The 22,469-nt window shown below is 64.9% G+C and overlaps 1 protein-coding gene across 1 annotated transcript in view; it reads left to right on the top strand.

Moving 5' to 3' along the window:
• Positions 1–16,520, top strand: part of TSPEAR (thrombospondin type laminin G domain and EAR repeats) — a 170,535-nt gene extending 154,015 nt beyond the window's left edge. Inside the window, 5 exon segments of the mRNA XM_038581636.1 lie at positions 876–1,062; positions 2,161–2,390; positions 11,952–12,139; positions 13,666–13,767; positions 16,093–16,520. Coding sequence (XP_038437564.1) covers positions 876–1,062; positions 2,161–2,390; positions 11,952–12,139; positions 13,666–13,767; positions 16,093–16,246 — 861 coding nt within the window. The 3' untranslated portion in view covers positions 16,247–16,520.
• Positions 16,521–22,469: the final 5,949 nt, after the last annotated feature.

The following is a 22,469-nucleotide window of genomic DNA, read 5'->3' as shown; positions in this document are numbered from 1 at the left end:
TCGCTCGCTGACCGGAGCCAGGTGCGGCCTGCCCTCAGCTGGGCCCACCCGAGCATGAGCAGGAGCGGGACGGACAGGCCTCTGCGCTCCTGTTGCTCACAGAGCCCCCCCCCCCGAGGCCCAGCCGTGCCCGAGCCCAGCGTGGCGAATGGCTGGCCGGTGCTCTGGCCTTTTGGTTGGCGACATTTTTTTTTTTTAAGATTTTATTTATTTATTCATGAGACACCCAGACTGACAGGCAGAGACTCGGGCAGAGGGAGAAGCAGGCTCCCTGCGGGGAGCCCGATGCAGGACTCGATCCCAGGACCCTGGGTCACGTCCTGAGCCGAAGGCCCCAGGTGCCCCGGTTGGCAACATTTTCGTTAAAAAAAATGCTGACTTCCCATCAAAGAAATACCAGGAAATTCAGAAAAACAAGGTGGGGCAGGTCTGTTCCGTCCCCGTTCAGGTGTGGGGCTTGCTGAGCGCACACTTGCTTCCGTGTTCCGCGGGTGTGCCCCCCCCGCCCCGCGCCCAGCCGGCTTGGCCCCGGGTTCCTCAGAGGGGAGGGGACGGGAAGGGAGTTTTTTGTCTGTTTTTAAAGAAATGCTGATGAGGTACGGGCACCTGTGCGCCACACTCGGCCACACTTGGCCACGCGACAGGCGCGTGCTTCCCAGCGGAGGCGGCCCAGGGTGCTCTGCTCACCCCGGGGACAAGGACCACTCTGTGCATGAAGCGTCCCTGAGTCTGGGCACCACGGGCCGGCGAAGAGACACGTTAGGGGCGGATCCGCAGAGACGGGGCGGGCAGGACAGGGACGCGGGTGCTCCGGTGGCCTCAGCGCCGGCCCGGGCACAGAGGGCAGGAACCAGGCTCGCGGGCGTGTGTTTCAGGTGTTCCTGGCCGTGGCCAATTTTGAGCCGAATGAGAAGGGTCAGGAGTTCTCCGTCATTTACAAATGGAGCCAGAGAAAGCTGAGGTTCACGCCGTACCAGCGGGTCCCCACCCACAGCGCCCGGGACTGGGAGGCCTTCGAGGTGGCCGGGGAGCACTTCCTGGCCGTGGCCAACCACCGGGAAGGTAGGCTGCGGCCTTGCGTGGGAGGAGACCCCGGGGGGCGCCCCCTGCACCCCCTGCACCCCCCAGGGCCTGCTTTCACCCCGTTAACAGACTGCAATAAACTGCACCTGGCCCGGGTCTCCGGGCTTGGCCCTCTGACAGCGGCGTCCCGGGCCGAGGCACCTGAGCATCTTCTCCCCGTCCAGGTGGGGAGACAGAGGCAGTGTGTGGGCACCCAGGACAGGGGTCATGGGAGCGTGGGCCACCTGGCCGCGCACACCGCCTCATCTCAAACTAACAGACCAACCAACTAAGTAACTGGCCTCCTCGTGGGAGGAGTTGGCTGCAATCGGTGTGGAGGCGAGCGCTTGCCCGGCAGCCGAGGTCCCGCAGAGGGACGGTGGTGGGGACGCCGTGCTGGAGAGTCGGTGCTGGCTGTTGTCTCCTTGGGGACAGGCTCCTGCCTTCTGGACGCAGGCTCCGTGATGCAGGGGGTGCAGGGGGTGCAGGGGCACAGGCCCGGCAGAGGCCAGGGGGCTGGTTTCTGGCCCAGCGACGGCCTGCGTGAGCACAGCTGGCCCCTCCCGGGGAATGGGAGAGGGCAGGGTCGGAGGCAGCGGGCCCTGGAGGGCATCTCTGGCCAGGCCTCGGCCCCAACGGGCCAGGGAGCTCCATAGGGGCCTGGGGAGGAGCGCCTGTCCCCCCGCTCCTGGGCAGGGGGACCCCAGAGGCCTGCTAACCAGTGCTCCTTGGGAAGTGGGTGTCCTGGGAGAGGCTGGCCCAGCCAGGGGGGCTCCAGGGAGAGTGATGTAGGGACGGGGCTTCTGGGTAGAGGAACAGAAGGTGTGAAGGCCTGACCTGTGGGTGATGGTGAGAGCTGCGGGGTCCTGGGCAGTGTGAGAGGGGAGGCAGGGAGGGTGGGGTCCCGTCTCTAAGGGACACAGGGAGGACTTTCATCTGGGCACAGGGGCAGGGAGCATGGGGGTGGCCAGGGGGATGACTGCCGTGGAGGGACCCCCAGGGCCTGGGGCAGGGGCAGGGCCAGGGCAGGGCTGCACCGAGGCCACTGCAGGGCCTCAGTCGTCTGCCTCCCTCCCTCACCGGCCGCTCGGCTTGCAGGTGACAACCACAACATCGACAGTGTCATCTACAAGTGGAACCCGAGGACCCGCCTCTTCGAGGCCAACCAGACCATTGCCACGTCGGGCGCCTACGACTGGGAGTTTTTCACCGTGGGGCCCTACTCCTTCCTGGTGGTGGCCAACGCCTTCAATGGCACGTCCACGAAGGTGCACTCCCACCTGTATGTCTGGCTCCTTGGCTCCTTCCAGCTGTTTCAGGCCTTCCTGGTAAGAAGCCGGGGGGACCCCCACGTCGAGCCTCCAGCAGGCCGCGTGGCAGTGGGAGACAGAGGACACAGGACTGGGGCCCCAAGAACCAGGACAAGCGCCCGGCCCCTGACCCTCACCCCAGACCCTCCCCACCAGAGCACTGCCCCCTGCGTATGGCTCAGGGTGAGGTGTTCCCTGTTACCCCGAGTGAAGCCTGGGGAGCCCTAAAGCGAGGCAGGAGGGTGCCCTGGCCCTGCCCTCCCTCTGGCACAGAGCTTTTCCAGGCAGCGCTGGGGGCTCGGCGGGCCTTGTGGCCCCTGGGCAGGCCTCAGCCAATGACTGGCCCTTCCATGAGTGTCAGGCTCCTGCCTGGGGCAGCCGGGCAGCAGGCCCCTGACCTGACCCCGACCTGGCCCCCGACCTGGCCCCTGACCTGGCCCTTGACCTGGCCCCTGACCTGGCCCTTGACCTGGCCCTTGACCTAGCCTGACCCGACCCTGACCTGGCCCCGACCTGGCCCTTGACCTGGCCTGACCAGACCCTGACCTACCTCCTGACCTGGCCCGACCTGACCCAGACCTGGCCCTTGACCTGGCCTGACCTGGCCCTGATGGCCCTGACCCTGCCCCTGACCTGCCTGACCTGGCCCCAACCTGACCCAGACCTGGCCCTTGACCTGGCCTGACCTGGCCCCAAACTGGCCCTGACCTGGCGCGTGCAGGGGAGGGGCAGCACGGTCCGCTTCCCCTCAGAACGCGGATGTCCCTCAGCTGGCTGCACATGCCGGTGAAACCTTTGAGTCGAGCGAGGCACGAGTATCTCTCCGGGCGGATGGCGCTGGGCGCCCCGGGGAGCCATCGTGCTGGCCCTGGTCCTGGCTCGAGGGCCGAGGATCTTGGAGGGCCGCACAGGTGCCAGGCGGGTGCACACGGGCCATCTCAGGAGGCGGGGCTGGCGCTGGCGGCCCACCTGTGTTCCTGATGGAGCTGTGGGCACTCCCTCTACGTGCTGGGATCGTCATGGAGAGGCTGTCACCGCCAACACGACGCCTTCCTCCCTGGATCCTTCCAGAACACCCCTTTGCTCGTTTATCTGGCCCTCATTCACCCAGCAGAAATACGCTGAGGGCTCCCTGAGCCTTGGGATGGGGACCCCGTTGGCGTTCGATGTCACTGGTGGAGGAGGGAACGCGCTGAACCCCCTCCCGTCGGGTCTGCAGGGAAACGGGGAGGGCGGTGGGGGCTTTGCTAGGCAGCCCCTGCACGGAGGCCCCGAGGCCCGGAGGCTGCCCTCAGGGCGGGTCTCAAACGCAAGGAGGGATGATGTCCCGGAGCGCAGGCTCCTCCGCGGGCCATTCCCTCCGCCATCCAGGTGACACCCACTCGCTGCCCCGCACCCCTCAGAGCACGCAGTGCGGTCAGGGCACCCGGTCCAGGGTCCGTGGCAGGCGGCTCCCTCGGGCAGGGACGTGAGGACCAGCCCCCGAGGGGGAGGGCCTCTGCGGGAGGGCAGTCGGGGCGCGGTGCCCCGCAGGTGGAAGGCGGCCTCCGCCAAGAGCCGCACGCGAGGGCGCCCGCACCGTGCTATGGCCAGGGCGGCCGTGCCCAGTGTGCACGGGGCGGGGCAGTGCCAGGGCGAGACAAGCACGTCGGGGGAACCGGTTCCCGAGGGCCGTGGTGGGACCAGGGGGCCCGATGTGAGCAGGGAGGCAGCACGACCCCAAGATTGCTGGCAGGAGGACGACCCTCCTGGGGCTGCCGATTCCCGAGAGGGACCCCCGGGAGGAGTGGGACTGGGGTGGCCCGCGGCTTTCTGGTCCTCACCCCGGGTTTGGGCAGGGCCGTGGCCTGCGTTTGGCGTGAACACGGTTCCTGCCGTGGGTCGGAGCGCACGTTGAGATCATCGCCCCGCGGCTCCCACGCCGTGATCCTCCGCCTCCTCCGCGGGAGCCAAAGGCCAGGTCCGGAAGCTGTTCTTCCTCGCGGCACTTCATCGGGGCGGCGAGCAGGTGCCGCGGCTCCCGGGGGCCCGGCCCGCCAGGGACACATGCCACCCGCCGCCATCCTCACCCGTCACGGGGCAGACGGCGAGGGGTCTCCGGGATTTGATAAAGGACCCGAAACTGTGGTAGTCGGGCTGCAGTGTAGACACACGCCCGCACTGGACGAAGCCGAGCCAGCCCCAGAAACACGAGGGAGGCTGAAGCCTGGTAGTCGCCGTCAGAGGTATCCAAGCAGACTCCGTGTTTATAAAGTGGCTGCGGGTGCCATGAAAGGACAGTCCTCGGGTCTTAAAAATACGGTCGCTGCCCATATAAGAAGATACTCGTCAACCGCACTGGAAAATGAAGGCGGGGGAGACTTCTAGAATGTGGAGCAAGAAGGTGAGGGAGGGAGAGGGGATCCACCCAGGAGATCCGGATGGAGTGACGCAGGAGCAGAGAGCAACGGGGCCGTTGGGGGGCCCAGAACACGCCTTCAGCCGGGTCACTGGCCCTGGACACCACATCACGCGGGACTGGCTGTGAGGCAACGGGAAGACCGGAACCTTCCAGAGACGCCAGGACAGCTCCGGAGAGGCTCAGGACGCGGCGCAGGGCGGGTTCCTCTCCCGCAGCCCTCTGGGTTCCGAGGGAGCCCACTCCCGCCTGAATCCTGCGTGTGGCCCCACGAGGCTCCCCGGGTCTCCTCGGCCCTGCAGCTGCTCCGTCGGAGCCACGGTCAGGGCCAGGAGAGGCAGGAAGCCACACTGGCTGTCACCCCCGCTGCTCAGGGTCAGCCCCGGTCACATGAGCCACACGGGACACTGGGCGTGTGGGGCACGTGCTGTCCTGAGGTGTAGACGCGGCGTCCACAGGGAGCAGCTGGCCTCGCTGAGCCGTGGGAAGAGCGGTCACCTTCCGAGGAGGGGCTGCTTGACCTGCATGCAGGGACTGTCCCCAGGGGCCGGGGGGCGGGTGCTCCGAGCTCCTCCTGCTGCCGAAACCCCCCGGGAAGGGCTGGGCTCTGCGAGAGTGACATCATGATGTGCCAGGACCCCATAAACGCCGATATTCACATCTCGAGTCTAGAGTCATCCTGCGGATGATGTCCAGGGGCCGGGGCTGGGGTCGGACCCTGAGTGCATATGTTGGGGTTTGTTGGCGGCACAAGGGCGAGAGGAGGTGAAGGACGGGAGGGGCCCCATATCTTCCTCCTAGAGCTCCAGTGGGGTGTGCGGTGCAGACCAGGCATTACAGGGGTCTCCCCGGGCCCCAGGCGGGGGCAGCTCTGTGTCCCGGTGCCCGGGGCAGGCACAGCGGGCCGGGCTCCCCAACAAGCAGAACACAGTGGCCTTGGGCCCCGCCTGTGACGGGGCACGGCTGCCCTGCTCCCCACGGCCTCGTGCCAAAGCCCTGGGGTTGCCGCTGGTGGGCAACCTCTCTCGCGTCCCCTGAGACGTTCCTGGCGTTTGCAGAGGTACTTGAGGGGAGGTCCGCGGCTGCACTTGCTCAGCGGCTCGTGATCGCTCGTCAGATCCGCTTCACAAGTGAGGACACGGAGGCGAGAGTTGAGGGAACCCAGTGCGGGGCGCAGGTTGGGCAGAGCCTGGGGTGTGGGCCGGGGCCCTGGGAGGGGTGGGTTCTGGACTCCACGCTCCGCGGCGCTGGTGGCGCTGGTGGCACTGGACCAGCGGTGCCCGAAGGCGGCGGCCGCTCCGCGTTTGCAGGCAGGATCCGGGATCCAGGATCCAGCCCCGGTCTGTGCCCAGCCCTGCAGGCGGGGCTGACCCAGGACCCGGCCCCTCGGGGTCACCGCCACCCCCCAGCCCTGCAGGCCGCCAATGGAGGCCCGGGATGGCCAGAGCTTCGCACCCTGCCCAGGGGCCTTCCCTTCGACGCTGCCGTCTCCTCACGGCTCCGTGACGCGTCAGACCCCGCAGAACCCCACTTTCATGTTTTGCCAGCATTTTTGCATTGTGTTCAAATCCTTCTAGGCCCTGGCATCGCCTTACTGTGCCGGGTGCTCTGAAAGCACACGTGATGGAGAGGAGCTGACCTCACAGGGGCCTTTGCTGGGGGGCTGGGCTGGCCGTAGGGGGCGGGGGGGTGTCACCAGGAAGCCCTGGCCCTACAGGGTCAGGCCTGTGGCTGGTGTGAGGGGGAGGCGGGCTGCTCACCCTCGGGCACGTTCCCAGCCCCACCCTCTGCATCTCCCCACCTCTCCCACCAGGAATTCCAGAACCTTCCTGCAGACGGCAGAGACCAAGGCCCCAGTGACTTGGCCTCGTAGTCTTAGAGCCAAGGAGGCCGGAGCTGGGTGTGTCCAGGAAGGCATGGCCTCGGTCCACGGGGAGTCCGGCCTCCAGCTACTGGAATCTCTGCCCCCTGAGCTCTTAACTGGCTGCAGGGCTTGTGGTCACGGCGTGGGAGGGGGGCAGGTGGCCGAGTCAGGGTTGATTGTCCTGGAGACGAGCTGCTGGAAATGACAACCGAGGGCAAGAGGGGCTGGCCGAGTGCCCACGGGACACGGAGGGGAGAGAGCCAAGCGCTAGGGAAGCAGGTCAGCAGGCGAAACTGGGGGCTTGTCAGAAACCTAGTGTCCACCAAGTGGGTACGCGTGCAGGCAGGAAGTGGGAGCGGGGCGGGGGGGGTGTTGGGAGCCACAGACGTGGGCTGGGTGGTGCGGGAGCGCCCCTGGGTGGTCAGCACTGCCCGGTGGCCCTGGGAAGGGGCTTCCTCCTGGGGACTTCTGTTTGCTCAGTGGGCAGGAGCCTGGGGGGGGGCATCCAGAAGTCCGCCAGGGAGGGCGCCGCCCCCTGCAGCCTCCTGGGTCGGGTGGGACCCTTGCCCACCTGGCCAGCTGCCCACCTGAGGACAGCGGCCCCCCCTGCCCTTTGGGGGGCAGCCTGCCCTCCCGGCAGCACGCCCTACCTCCCCATCCTGTCCCCCAGGCGCTCCCAGGCCTTGATTCTTTGCTCCATGGAAGCCAGAACCCAAGGGCCTCCTGGCCGAGCAGCTGATCCTCTGATTAGAGGAGCCCCCCCAGCCCTGCCCTCGGGGGAGGGAGGCTGTCGGGGGCTCCAGGTGCACCCGCTGCCGAGCCCCAGAAGTGCCGTCGCCCTGTGCCTGCGCGGCCTGCCAGGCACCGTGCCGGGGGCTTTGGGGCGGGTGGCAGGGGAATTCCGTGGGGGGGGGGGGCGCCCAGCCCAGCAGGTGCCTGGCCGCCCTGCTCGGTGCCAGGCAGGGTTTGGCAGGGCTGTTTGATGTGGGGATTTCTTCTCTCTCTGATGAGTCCCTAAAGTACCCAGAACCGGGGCCTCCTGCAGCAGGCCCAGGGCCCGCACCCCCTGCCCGGGCTGGTGCCGCCGCAGGCGCGCTGTCCCCACCCTCACTTCTGAGCTAGAAGAGCCTGGGCTCTGGCTGAGGGCGCAGGGGTGGGCCCTGTTCCTCTGGGTGGGAGGAGGGCTCCTCGGCGGCCCGCGGCCTCGGCCTCGCGTGGGTCCCTGCCACCCTCCGCCCAGATAAAACCCCGATGCCTAGTTCAGTTTGAATTCTGGGTAAACAGTGAATAACTTCTTAGTAAAAGCACCCCAAGTAGTGCGTGGGATACACACAGACTGAAGAGTCATGGTCTGGAATTCAAATCGAATGAGGCACCCCCGTACTTGCTGTATCGGGTGGGCACGCGGCACCGAGGCAGGATGAGCACCCCTCTGCCCACACGCACCTGAGCGCTCCTCCCTGCCTCCTGCTCCGGCCACACCCTTGGCCTCGTCTCCGGATCCTCCACAGCCCCTCCTCACCCCCCGCTGTACGCCCCTCCGTGACGAGTGAGTGGTCTGAGGTCGCGTGCCTCGGCGCCCAAAGGAAGCCTGGCAGCTAGGGAGATGCTCTCCTCAGGCCACCTGCTGGCCACTTGTACTGCAAAGGTGTGCACGTGTGCATGCAGACGTGTGCATGTGGGTACACAGGTGTGTGTGTGTGCATGTAGGCATGTGTAGGTGGGTGTGGGTACGTGTACACAGGTGCATAAGTGTGCATGCAGGTGTGTGCATTGTGGGCGCAGCTGTGTGTACACAGGAGCACGAGGGTGCATGCAGGCATGTGCATTGTGTGTGCACGTGTGCATGTGTGTACATGAATGTGTGCAGGCTTGTGCACTTACAGGTTGCGGTTTCTCAGCCGCGTGGATTCCTCAGCGCAGGGTTGGAGGGAGCCTGTGGTCTGTCGGTCTGACGACTCCTGTTTGGTTTCTCGGGAGTCGCAGAGCCGCCACGTGTGACCCCTCGCGGGTGTGGGCCCCCAGCGCTTGTCCCGGGGAGCAGCCACAGAGCGGATGACGCTGAAGGCTCCGTGGACCCCAGTGTGTGTGAGCCTGCTCGGGTGCTGTGAGGCGGCCCCAGGGCACAGATGGTGCCACCTCATGGAGCCACATGAGCAGAGGACACGCTAACCCAATAAAGCCCTAGCCCAGCTCCTGGCGCCCGCGTGGAGTCAGTGACCTGCAGGTGTCCTGGTCCCCTGGTCCTTGTCCTGGTGAGTCTTGTTCTTGTAGCCGGAAGTTCCCGGTCCGTCCCCTCTGGACAGGGCCAGACCCGTTCTAGAGCTGGACTAGGCAGCGCCAGGACGTCTCAGTAGGGCCAGGCCCGCTGGGCCACGGCAATGGCACCCTCTGCTGGGCCTGGAGAAAATGCCACCTCGACGGCAGAATGTTCTTTGCCTGTGGTTGAGGTTGGCCAAGCAGGGAGTGAGGCCACGGAGGGCCAAGCAGGTGGGCTGGGCCACACATCCTGGATTTGCATGTGGGGACAGCGGCATCCCAGCAGGTGGCAGATGTGCCGAGGAGGGGCAGGCACGTGAGGCTGGCCGTGGCTGGTCAGGGATGTGGGGTGTCCCTCAGGCACGGGCCTCGCTGGGCACTGGGAAGCAGGGAGGAAGGCAGCGGTCGGCCCGGGGTGCCCCTGCCATGTAGCCAGTTCTGGCCCGGCCAGGACCACCCGGGGCCACTCAGGGATGACCTGTCCCCAGGGAGGCAGCCCGGTCCCCAGCCTGCCCACTGGGGGGCTGTGGGCATTCCTGTGTCCCCGGGCCCAGGCCCTAGTTCACGCAACGGAAATCCTCCTGGAGCCTGGCCCTGAGCGTGACCCTGACATGTGCGGGGGGGGAAGGGTGCTAACAACCACCTGCTGCCCCAGCATGAGAGCGTCGCGGTGTCGGGGGCACAGCGGCCGGCGGGGATGCCCCCTCTGAGGTGCGGGGCGACTCCCTGTCCTCAGCTTGCTGCAGGACTTGCTACCCGGCAAAGCATGTGCCTCGACGGATCTAACGTCCTGAAAGCACGTCTCTTTCTTGCTTCGGGGGAGGCCGGGGAGCAGGGATCCCGGGCCCCATATCCCGGGCCCCTCTCTGGGCAGCTGGAAAGCTGAGGGCTGCCCTTGGACCCCACCCCGCCCTCCCCTCCCTCCGGGGGCAGGTGGAGCTTGGATGCGGAGCAAGCGCGTCCTCTGGCTCCGCCTTGGCCACGCGGAGGATCCAAGATGCGGGGAAACGTCTGCTTTCACCAGGACCTTTGGTTTTACACGTTGGGTGTGAAGTGGTGTCTCGGGTGCTTTAAGCTTGTAATTCCCCGGGGACTGCAGACCGCGGACACGTCCCCACCGGTTTCCTGGCTTTCTGTAGTTTCACTTGTGAGATGCCTGTTCAAGTCTTTTGCCCACATTTTCTCTTTCTTTTTTATTTTTTATTTATTTTTTTTGCATCGTCATTACTGATACGTAGGAATGACAGCCCGTGACAACACCGCGTCCCCGCCTGGCCATCGGGTGCTGTGTGCGTGTGTATCCTCACGCGGCTTCTGGTCACAGGAGCCCCGCGACCTGCGAACACCCCGCGGTCCGTGTGCGCCCCGAGCTCGCCTCCCCTTGCCCCGGCCGCGTGGCCGCCCGCACTCCCGCCGCCTCCAGCCTGTCCTGGAAATCGGGCTCCCTGGCAATTCCTTCTGTCACTGTTCTCTGAAAATGACCTTATTTTTACCTTCACTTGCGAAAGCTGTTTTCACCGGTTTTGGGATTCAGGGCTCACACGTTTGCCGTTCGATTACTCTGAGGACGTCTTGCCACTGACGCCGAGCCTCCTCGGTCTCGGGTGTCGCTGCCCCGCTGTCGCCGCGGTGTGCAGCCCGGGACATGTCTTCTCCATCCCCTCTAGGCTTCCCACGTCGTCCTCTCTGTCAGCTCCCGGAACGGGACGCGTTGGGTCTCTGGTCCTCTCGGATCTGTGGTTTGGTGTCTTCAACCGCATTTGGAAACATTCTAGCCCTCGTGCATTTGAGCGTTTCCTTCCCTCTCCTCCTCTTCTCCTTCCCTTCCGGCTCCACTTGTGGGCTCACCTGGGGACCCCCACCCCGGGTCACCGGCCGCACCCGCCGAGCGCCGTGCCCACGCGCCATGCGGTGAGGACAGTCCTCAGAGGAAAGGTCGGATAAGCAGGCGCCCCGTGCACGTGATTCCCTTCATTCGGGGGTCGCGGCTCCTCCAGTGCCCACTCCCCAGAACCGTCGCGTCGCACGGTGGCCCGCACAGTCCCGCTCACAACTGCCATCAGCAGGGGGGCCAGGCCGGCCGCATCCCTCTGCCGCTATCAGAAGCTGAAAGTCGGGGGGCAAACATTTAAAGACAACTTGAATGCCAGTGTGCCGCTGGAGCTTCTGCAGCCATCAGCAGCCCACGGGGACCGACGGGGTCTCTGCTGACACGGGAACCGAGAGCCCGGCAGCGTCCACTCCCTGTGGTTCGGGCTCCCCGGGGGCAGTGACACGCGCCGCAGACCCCGCCACAGGGAGCAGCCACGCTCTCCTCCTGCGCCACCCACACCATCTGCCGCCTTCCTGTGGGGACATCCAGACGGCCCCCCCGTGCCCCCCCCCGTTTCCCCAGGGAAATGTGTTTCTGCCCCCGTCCTTTCTCCTGAGGGCTCAGGTCGGGGCCTGGATCTGGACCCCCCGACCTCTCTGCCGCCCTGCACGGCCCCACCAGAACCCCTGAGATGCTGGCTGTAGGCTGGACACGAACCTCCTCCTCGTGGGTCCGCGTGGGGGCCCCGTTCATGCGGCTCCGGGTCGGGGCAAGGGCTCCCGGGCTCGCCATTCGTGCATAAGCACAGCCCGTGCGCCCCTTGCCCTCCTTGAGGGTGATACGTGATTCCCAGAGGAGCAGCACCCGGGAGCCCAGAGGTGGGGCTGCTGATGGAGCCCAGGGAAAGCCTCGGGCCAGGGGCGGCCTGTGGCCAGAAACACACATATCTAGAGGCTGCTCAGGAGCTCAGAGCCAGGACTGGGGGGAGCAGGGAGGGCTGCCTGGAGGAGGTGTTTCAGCAGCTGCACCTTCAGGACGGGAGCCCTGGGGGAAGGCACAGAAGGCCAAGAAGCACTTTGCAGGGATGATCTCTCCGGGTGAGGGCACACTCGTGCGGGCAGGGGGCAAAGCCAGGCGGGGGGGTGGGCACCCTGTTTGCCCGAAGCAGCACCGGGACGTCCTGAGGGTCGCTGTTCCCGCACGGCCCACCCCACCCCGCACTCCTTCTCGCTCTGTCTGTCGCAGACGTTCGGGGCCGCCGACTGGGAAGTGTTCCGCATTGGAGAGAGGGTGTTCCTGGCTGTGGCCAACAGCCACAGCTACGACGTGGAGGCGCAGGTGCACAATGACTCCTATGTCGTCAACTCGGTCATCTACGAGCTGAACGTCACCGCGCAGGCGTTCGTCAAGTTCCAAGAGATCCCCACGTGCAGGTGTGCCTGGGGCGGGCGGCCGGGAGGGCGGGCACGGGAGGGCTATCCCCGGAGCCAGCGCCTGAAGGCCGCGCGTGATCCCCAGAGCCACACACAGTGGCGGTGGCGGTGGCAGCGAGGGCTTGTCCCTGCCCTTGGGGTGTGATGTGGCCTCCGGGGGCCGTGGGCTGACTCTGGGGCTGCTATTTGGAACCTTGGCTCTAATTTCCTTCCGACACCGTGCTTTGTTTGCTGCAAGTCAGCGATTTTCTATTAAATGTGCAGGTTAAAAAAAAAAAAAAGTGCAGATATGTGTCAAGACCAGCAGGTGATTTTAGAACATTTTCGGGCCAGCCCAGGGAGCAACCCCCACCCGCCGGCGCTCACGCCTCCCTCCGCCCCAGCCCCGGCAGCCAGCAGCCTACTTTCCGCCTCCACGGAGCAACCAGCTCCGGACGCCGCGTGTGCGTGGAACCCGTGGGAGGCGACCCCGGTGCCCAGCTGCTCTCACTCAGCACAGGTCCTCACGGTTCCTCGGCGTAGGAGCGCCCGCCAACCCTTCGCTGCCTTTCACGGCCGATCGGTAGTCCATCATGCGGGCGGGTCCGTTCTGGTGACCCCAGCCGTCGCCCGCTGATGGACCTCTGACCAAAGGGCGTGGCTCTGAACAGAAATACACCTGCTTTGGGGGCACAGCGGGAACTCACAGCGAGACGGCTCACTTTCTTTTTATTTTTTTAAAAGATTTTATTTATTTATTCATGAGAGACACAGAGAGAGGCAGACACAGGCAGAGGGAAAAGTAGGCTCCGTGTGGGGAGCCTGATGGGGAACTCGATCTCAGGACCTCGGGGTCACGCCCTGAGCCGAAGGCAAGACGCTCAACCACTGACCCCCCGGGTGCCCCTACTTCAACCTCTTTAAACTGTAAGATTTCGCCCTCTTTGCCCAGCAGCGTTGTGCGTGTGCAAGCCCACCGTCCAAGGATGGATGGGTGGGCAGCTAACGGGTCCCTCCACGTAGTGCACTGTCATCCAGCCTGAAAGGGAGGGGCAGTGACACAGGCCACCGCACGGCGGGCCTTGAGGACACCATGCTCAGTGAGACCGAGGACACACGCGGTGTGATTCCACTCGTAAGGTCCCTGGAGCGCTCAACGTCAGGGGCAGAGCGTAGGGTGGGGGCGCCAGGGCTGGGGGGGCGGGCTCGTGCTCCACGGGACAGAGACTCGGTTTGGGGGAGTGAGGAAGGCCTGGAGATGGACGCCGGTGACGGCTGCACAGCACTCTCGACGTACCTGTCACCACCAAACCACGTGAAAACGGTCAAGACGGCACATCATGCTATTTGTATTTTATAATTTAAATTTTAAAATTGAAAAAAAAAAAGGCAACGACTGGTATGCATTTCCCTGGAGTGGACCCAGTTCACTGTGCAGGAAAGTCGCCCTGGATTTGGGCTGCCACGGGGCCCTGGGTCCTGGGATTAGGAGAACCGGCCGGAACCCGTGCCCGGGTGTGCTCACCTCTGCTCCCCTGTCTCCGCAGCGCTCTCGACTGGGAGTTTTTCTCGGTGGGAGAAGATTATTTCCTGGTGGTTGCAAACTCCTTTGATGGAAACACCTTCTCCGTAAACAGTATTATCTACAGGTAAAGAGCCTCCCAAGGCTGTCCCTTCCTCGCCGCCTGGGTTTACCGGGGAGGGGAGGGGCTCACCTTCCGTGCAGGCGACCACCAGCCGCCGGGGGTCGCAGGCCGAGCCTGGGTCACGCCCCGAGGTCGGCCAGGTGGCCCCGCCGGTCACGCGGGCGCTCAGAGGTCTGGATTCCGGCCGGAGGTGTGCAGGCTTCCAGCACGGTTGGCAGTTTTCTAAGCGATCCCGTCCAGGAGTGCGGTGGTGTCTCCCTCCCGTTGCCACGTGCGCTTCAGTACAAGTTCCCAGGTCCTCGTCCAGGCTGGGCCACGGCCCTGGATTCGCTTCTGGGAGGCTTTCCGGTTTCGAGAGCACAGCACCTGGGATCTTCTCCTTTCCACTTGCAGCCGCTCGTCATGACTTAACCTTAGCATCTAGCTGCCCAACCACGTTGTCATCTCAGTTCTGCTTTTTTTTTTTCTTTTTTTTTTCTGCTAGTTTTCTTTAAGAAGAGTCTCGTGGAATTTCTAGGGGTATAATTACATCCATGAGTACAAGCAACTTTGCTCCTTATTTCTTTTTTTTTTTTAAGATTTTATTTATTTATTCATGAGAGACACAGAGAGAGGGAGAGGCAGAGACACAGGCGGAGGGAGAAGCAGGCTCCATGCAGGGAACCTGACGTGGGACTCGATCCCGGGACCCCAGGGCGCCAGTCAGGCGCCGCATGAACGGCATTTTCTTTGGGGACTTACCTTTATCCCGTTTGATCTGGATCCTAACCTATAAACACAGGTGCAGAGTCTTGCACCCGCACCCGCGGACTGAGAGGGTCCAGATGCAGGACCTGCTTTCTTTGCCGTTGGCTTAAACTCTGCTACAAAGCCGCCCGGGCCCCGTTCCTTGTCAGTGGTGTCTCTTGAGCAGCTGCCTCGGTGTCCCCCGCGGCCACCGGGGTAACCAGGCTTTTCACCTCTTCTCCAACAATCCCGGTCGTTCCCCGTCTCACTAGAAACGTCCCCGACCCTCTTCCGACTTCCTGACTTAGTAGAAAGTGGAATTTTCAACGTGACGAAGTAGCTGGAGAGCTCGTGTGGAAGACCGCGTGTTCAGAGGTGGCCACCAAGACTTTGAAAAGGAAGAACAGCGAAGGCGGCCCTCGCAGCGTGGAGGCCGCAGCTGGTTCCCACCGAACGTGGGCGGGCAGGTGTGGTCACAGCCGGGCCAAGAGAGACGGCGGTTCGCAGCCGTGTCACGCGGTAAATGCTGTGACTCAGTCAACGGGGAAGCGACCCGTTACGTGTTACCTCATAAAATATGTCATCTCCCGTCTGTCTGGACGGGGACCACGATCTGCCTGGCTTCATACTTTACATGGAAATGAACTTCCCAGGGGTTGAAAATCTAAGCGTAAAAAAAAAACGGAAACAGCAGAAACATCAACAGAAAGGCTAAGAGGGCCCTGACGGCCACGTGGTGCCGGTGCCGCGACCTCCTCCAAGCAGGCGGCAGAGGGGCCGGGTGACTCCCTAAACCTCGGGGCTTCTGCGGAAAAGGCTTTGCATTCAATATCGGAGAGAACGACTGACCACACACGGGGCGGATAAAGCAACCCGTGCAAGTGGAGAAAAGATTGTTTTAGTTTAGAGAAATGGGCGAGTTGTAGGCACAGGAATCACGGGGAGAAAATGAAAACCGTGAGTCAGCACGAGGAGTCATTTTCTGGAAGCTGGAGGACGGCACTCGGGCGTGGGCAGGACGGGAGCCACCCCGGGAAGCGGCCGGGACAATTGCCCCAAGGGAAACCCTCTCACCCTATGGCCCAGGCGCCGCCCCGGGGGCTCCACCCCTTGAGAATGAACCACCCGCTGCGGGTCCGTTTGGGCGGGGAAAGCCTAGAACCATGGACTCTGCCGGCCGCATGACGGGCGGGATGGGGGGGCAGATCGTGGGGGGCCGGGGGCGGCCGCCCGTGTGCTGACAGCTGTGTTTGGGGACAGGGGCTCACTGTCAACACCGGCCCGGGAGCGGGGAGGCCCAGGCTCGGCCCCTGCGGTTCACCTGGCACAACCGGGACCCGCTGGGGGTGCCTGCAGGGGACTGTGGGCCAGGGCAGGACCCAGGCTGGACACGAGGCGCTGCGGGGTCTGAGGGCCGGGTGCCCGTTCCAGGTCTCAGTTTCCCTCTCTGCAGGCTGAGCATGGCGCGGGCAGAGGGGAGCATGGCGCGGGCAGAGGGGAGCTTGGGCAGCCCAGGGACACGTGGGAGTGGGGGACGGGGCGGGCTGGACAGGTGCCGGCGTGCAGGGCCCCGCGGCCCGGCTGACGGCGTGTCTCCCGCAGGTGGCAGGGCTACGAGGGCTTCGTGGCCGTGCACAGCCTCCCGACCTTCGGCTGCAGGGACTGGGAGGCCTTCCGCACCGCGGCCGGCTCCTACCTCGTCTACTCCAGCGCCAAGGAGCCCCGCTCCCGCGTGCTGAGGCTGAGGACGGGCTGACCCGCACCGGCCGGGGACGCGCGTCCGCCTCTGGGCCCCGGTGACCGGCGGCCGGCCCGAAGCCCGGCGCTGCCCCGCAAGTCTGCGCCTCCTGCAGGGGTTTGTCTTTCAAGGAAAAGCTCACACAAAGGTTTACCTCAGAACCAGCGGGGCCTCCCCACCGCCCCCGGTGACCCTGCCCCCTCCCGCAGCCCGGACGGCAGCGGGCCTCATGCCGTCTTCCGTGTTTTGTACCGGCTATTTATTGTATCCTAACTATACAGAAACATATTTATGACGCTCCTTACAGAGCGCAGCTGCGTCTGTGTGTTTCTGGGGGGACGGTTCCCCGTGAACAGGTCCCGAGCGGGGGGCGCACCCCTGGGGCCCTAGCCACCTCTGGCCTGCAGGGGGCAGCTTCCTCCGGCCTCATTTCTCCCGGGGATGCCGTGGGGGTGGACTTAGGGGAGGGATCCCAAGGGGTGCGGGTCGTGTGTCCCTCCATGAGGACAGCGCCCGTCCACGGGGCCCCCATGGCTCTGCACGCAGGCGGGCTCCCCGGTCACTGTCGCTGGGCTCGTGGGCGTGCGGGATGGACTTGGAACGCCTCAGCTCCCCCCGTGTCTAATGCCTCAGCCCTACACCGGGGGGTGGGGGGCCTCCTGCCTCCCCAGGACGGCCGCTGGGTGGGACCCGACACGTGCCCCGGGAACTGGACTGGACTGGAGCTGCGTGTCCGGCCCCACCGGGAGTCCCCAGGCTGGCGGCCCTCAGCAGCCCCTGCCATCCGAGCCCTCGTGACAAAGCTCTTGTCCCTCTGCCCGTCCTGTCCTGCCGGAGAGCCCTGGCCAGCACAACGGACTCACGGGCAAAGGCACTCGGGAGCCAGGACGCCTCGTGTTTGGTTCTGCTTGCTTCTTCCCAATCACCGAGCCTCAGTTTACCCGTGCAGGAGGGGCCTGGGCGGCTTCCTGTTGGCCTGGCTGCCGTCGCTGTGGCATCTGGCTCACCGGGGGGCTGGGGGTGGCCCCGGGGAGGGGGGAGGAAAGCGGCGGGTGACACAGCAGCACACACGGCCCGCAACCTCGCCGACAAACAGTGCCACCGCGTCCTTGGCACCATATCCGACCCCCGTTCTACCGGGTGGAAAGGGAAAAATGTAAACCAAGACGTGTTTAAGCTGGGAGTGCAAACAAGAGGGGAATGGACGGAACGTGAAAATATTTACATCTTTCCGAGTAAGCTCTTCTGGGTTTCGTCCCGCGGCCGGACGTCTGCGAGGCGGCATCGGTTCCACGTGGGTTTGCCTGTGCTGTGACGTGGCCGCGTTCCTGCCACGGTGGCAGCCGCACCGCCTCATCGCGTTGGCCGCGCCGGGCCTCGTTCGTCCGTCCGTGCGAGGCGCTTCAAGGGTCTTCACTGTGACACATAATTCGAGGTGGTTTCTTCGAAGCCGGGGTTTCCCAGAGAGCTATGCCTGTGGCAGTTTCTGCAGGGGCTCCCCACTCCCGGGCTCCCTCCCGAAACCCGAACAAGGCTCCCCGCGACCCGCCGTGCGGGCTCACACGTGCCCCCGGGTCCGGCCAAGATGGGACTCGCCCGATTCACCACCTGTCAGGTGAGTCAGTGCAGGACTCCCGGCAAAGCTCCTGCTCCCCGTGCGCCGCCCCTGACCTCACCCCCAGCGCGGCCCTCGCCCTCTGCCACACAGGCGTGCACGCATACACGCTCGTGCACACCCCTACGTACACACCCACTCACGCACACGCATATGTCCCCCCACGCACGTGCACACATATGCACATGTACACAAGTACACATTCACACCCCCAGTCATCTGCACATGGACACATACATACACACCCATACACGCACTCTCATGTCCCTCACACACATGCACACCCCACATATACTCATCTACAGATGCGCACACACAGATACTTGCACACATGCACAGACTGATGTGCACGCATCCATGCACACACACCGGCACATGTACACACAGGCATGCACACTCTCACATGTGCACAAGCACACATACCCTACACCTGTGCACACACGTGCTCACACACACAGGTGTGCACATGTCTCCCAGTCCCTCTTAGCCGAGGGCTGTGTCTTCGGCAGTCCCCTGGGGCCTGGCTCAGCTGAAGTTCAGTGCCGGCTGATGCTCTGGGTGGCAGTGGCTGTCTGCTCACACAGTGCCCACTAAGTGCCAGCTGCCCTGCGGGGTCTGGGGACACACACATGACCACACAGTCCCAGCCACCACTAAACTCTCCAGTGGTTAACACCCGGATTTCTCAAGCTGAGCCTCAGGGTCCTGCATGACCCTGGCCGTCTTCTCCTCCCTCTTCTGCCCAATGCCCAGGCTCTCAGGCTGCACCCACACCCCACCCCGGGCCACCTGCCCCCCTCCAGGCTGGACACCTCTCTTGTGCTCTGTCTCAGCTTTCCCTCACCCAGCCCCTCCAAGCTGCCCACCCTGACTCATGTCAACAGAAGCCCCCACCCCACACTCCATTGGGCACAAAACACCCCCTCACTTCACCTGCTGGCACCTCACTGCACAACACTTAGAGAAACTTGGAACATGCATGTCTGCCAACTGACTCGTATCCAGCTCCTCCTCTGAAACTTTGGTGCAGATTCGGTACGGGCTCCTCAGTGTTCCTCCCCATGGTGCAGGTGCTCCAGGTGCTCCCAACCCTTCCCATGGTGCAGGTGCCCCAGGTGCTCCCGGCCTCCCCCATGGTGCAGGTGCTCTGGGTGCTCCCCAGCTCCGGGTGTACTTTGCTGAGAAGACAGTGCAGTGGGATTGTGAAGGGCACAGCTTTCCAGTCAGACTGAGAGGGGTTCAAGCCCTGGTTCTTCCCCTTGCTGTTTGAATCGAGCAAGTCACCAAACTCCGTCGGCCTTGGTCTCCTGAAGTCCCTTGGGTCTAAAATAGGGAGACCCCTCCCCTGGGACCGTGGCAGGATGGCACGGTATGGACGCCGCATGGCCCGTAGCAGGGTTCGTGGAGGGGTGAGCGGGGAACGGCTGGACGTGCCTCATCGCCACCCACCTGCTCAGGCATGTTTCCCTAAACAATGTGGGAGTACTTCAGGTCACATTAGAAAGGAAAAGGCTCTCCTATGTCTGAACATAGAATCATTGATTCGAACCACATCTGAGCAAATCACAGAACGCCCAAGGGGGGGTTCTTCACTCCTGGAAGGACAGTTTCTTATTGGGAGAGCCCTTGCAGTGATCTGTCCAGCCAGGAGCACGCAAACGAGCTTGGAGTAGAGAAGGAGCATCTCGGCAAGGCGGTGGCTCTGTGACTCTGAAGCATTTTTAAATGTTGTCCTTTTAAAAAAATCCTGACGCGTTACATCCCCAAGTCATCATGGATGTCACAGCGGCAGGTGCTCCTGGGCCTGTCGTGATGACAGGACTTGCCCAGTCGGTCCCGCGGGGCTGCTACACAGTTAAAAACTGAGCGAGTGCTTCCTGTCCGTTGGCGATGCAAGTTACTGGCTTGGAAGACCTCAGGCTCGGTGTCCTAATTATTGTGACATCCGACTGACAGGCTCTGATTCTCAGCTCAGGGCAAGGACAGGAGGTCTGGCGTCCAATCTGAGCCCTCGCTCCAGCGAGTCCAGCAAGCGGCTCTGGAGAAACCACAGAGCAGGGGAGGCTGGTGGGGAACTGGCTCCGGCTGAGCGCACGCAGGGCTGCCCTCTGGTCAGCACCACTGACGCCGCAGACAGTGGGACCAGCCTCCGGCCAAGCCAGGCCCACCCTGGTCGGTGCCCAGAAGTGGGCGCAGAGGGGGTGCGGGCTGTGAGGCAGCGGGAGGAGTGAGGGCTCAGGACAGCGTGCGCCCATCCAAGGGGGCCACCTGCAGCACCCTGGTGGGGCCTGGCAGGGGCAGCACCTCAGAGCTGTGCCAGGGGGACTCACCCTGCACACGGCCTCAGACAACCGGCACTCAGGGAAGTCCAGCACCGAGATGACCATGCTCAGAGATGCCCCGGGTCCTCCCTGCCCTTTGGAAAAGCCTGTGCTGGGGCTGGGGTTCAAGGGGAGGAGAGGGGGGTGCAGGGGGAGGAGGGGCAGGGGTGTAGGGGGAGGAAGAGGAGGTGCAGGGGAGGAGGGGAGGGGTGCAGGGGGAGGAAGAGGAGGTACAGGGGAGGAGGGGCAGAAGTGCAGGGGAGGAAGAAGAGGTGCAGGGGGAGGAGGGGTGGGGGTGTAGGGGGAGGAAGAGGAGGTGAAGGGGAGGAAGAGGAGGTGCAGGGGGAGGAGGAGCAGGGGTGCAGGGGAGGAGGGGAGGGGTGCAGGGGGAGGAAGAGGAGGTGTAAGGGGAGGAGGGGCAGGGGTGCAGAGGAGGAAGAAGAGGTGCAGGGGGAGGAGGGGCAGGGGTGCAGGAGAAGAGGGGAGGGGTGCAGGGAGAGGAAGAGGAGGTGCAGGGGGAGGAAGGGAGGGGTGCAGGGGGAGGAGGGGAGGGGTGCAGGGGGAGGAAGAGGAGGTGCAAGGGGAGGAGGGGCAGGGGTGCAGAGGAGGAAGAAGAGGTGCAGGGGGAGGAGGGGCGGGGGTGTAGGGGGAGGAAGAGGAGGTGAGGGGGAGGAAGAGGAGGTGCAGGGGGAGGAGGGGAGGGGTGCAGAGGAGGAAGAAGAGGTGCAAGGGGAGGAGGGGTGGGGGTGTAGGGGGAGGAAGAGGAGGTGCAGGGGGAGGAGGGGACGGTGCACGTCCGCCTGGCTGCTGAGGCTTCAGGGTCAGCGCCCGTGTCTGTCTGCCGTCCGTTGCCCCCCGCAGCCGGGTCACACCCTGTGCCCCGTGCCCCCACTTGCTAACGTTGCCTGGCGGCCACCTGCCCTCACACCTGCCAGCCCCCCCCCCCCCCTGCGTCCGCGGCCCTCTCTCCGGACGCCCACCCTCTCCAAGAGCGTCTGGGCCACAGGAAAAGTGGGCCCGGGGGGCCCGTCGCTCCACCTCCTTTGCGCAGACGCCCAGCGGGCGCAGCCAACATCCCCAGCAGCACCCAGTGGTGGCCTGGCAGTCCCCTGCGCCGCCCCGTCCAGCCGGGTGCCCCACGCAGGCCCCGCAGTCCAGGCTCGCTGGCGCACAGACGGCTCCGCTCCTGCTCGCACCTGGGTTTTGCCCCCGGGGAGGTCGAGGCCTCCCTCTGCTTCGACAGTGAGCACTTGCAGGCCTGGGTGTGGGGGGGCCTGGACCCCAGCCCAGCCTGGCCCCCGCAGCTGCCTCCCGGGCATCTGCCCCCCCAGGCCGCCAGGTCTTGGCTTCTCAGCTGAAAATGGAAATATTCCCGACCCGGGGGGCCGCCCGCGCAGGGTCCACCTGGGGCCCGGGGGGCCGCCCCCGACCTCCCCGCCCCCCCCGTAGGCCGCGCACCCTCTGACTCTGGTGCTCAGCTCCCATCCCCGCCCTCCCCAAAGCAGGGTCAAGCACCTGCTCCCCTGACATGCCCACCCGCCTCCAGCCGCACACCCAGCGCCCCGCCGAGCCCCCACCCGCGTGCCCAGAGGCCCCAGGCCAGATGGTCGGCAGGGCTCTCCCTCGCCGCAGCCCCTGTGGGCGAGGCTGACAGGGCTCCGAGGGAGAAACGATGAGTGTGGGGGGGTACACCGGTCGGGGGGGCCTGCATGAGAGGGAGAAGTGTGGCCCTGTGTGAGTGTGTGTGTGCACATGTGGGACCACGCATGTGAGGGGGTGCGCCTGGTACGTGTGCACAGTGAGCGAGAGTGTGTGCACACGTGCATATAGGGCTATACGTGTGAACTTGTGTGCATCGTGTGCGTGCGTCGCGGGGTGCAGGCGTGAGAGCGTGTGGTGTTGTGGGTACACCTGCTGCACCCCCCCACTGCGGCCCGTGACCGCTCCTCTGCTGACGGAGGGAGGCCCGCAGGCGAAGCGAGCTCCCCAGGGCGCCAAGCGCACCCTGACCCGAGAACGCAGACCCCGTGAGGTGAGGAGGGCGGCCACGTGCTCGGGCCACAGCGGCCACTCGCGAAGTGGGGAGCGTTCCCGTCCCTGGGGCTGCGGAAACCAGAGCCACCCACCTCGCAGCCTCAACAGCGCAAGCTGATCGCCTGGATTCTGGAGGTCCCGCGGGGCTACCGCCACGGTGTGGGCAGGACGGCTCCTCCGGGGGCCCCGGGGAGCTCCAGGGGTCCGCCCCCGCCTCTCCGGCCCCCAGGGGCGCCTGCCTTCCTTCCCGCCTCCCGCGGCTCGTCCCTCT

This window comes from Canis lupus, chromosome 31 (genome assembly GCF_011100685.1).
Source record: "Canis lupus familiaris isolate Mischka breed German Shepherd chromosome 31, alternate assembly UU_Cfam_GSD_1.0, whole genome shotgun sequence".
Classification (NCBI taxonomy): domain Eukaryota; kingdom Metazoa; phylum Chordata; class Mammalia; order Carnivora; family Canidae; genus Canis; species Canis lupus.
Note: the sequence above shows the minus strand (reverse complement) of the source record. Positions and strands in the feature narration are given on the sequence as shown.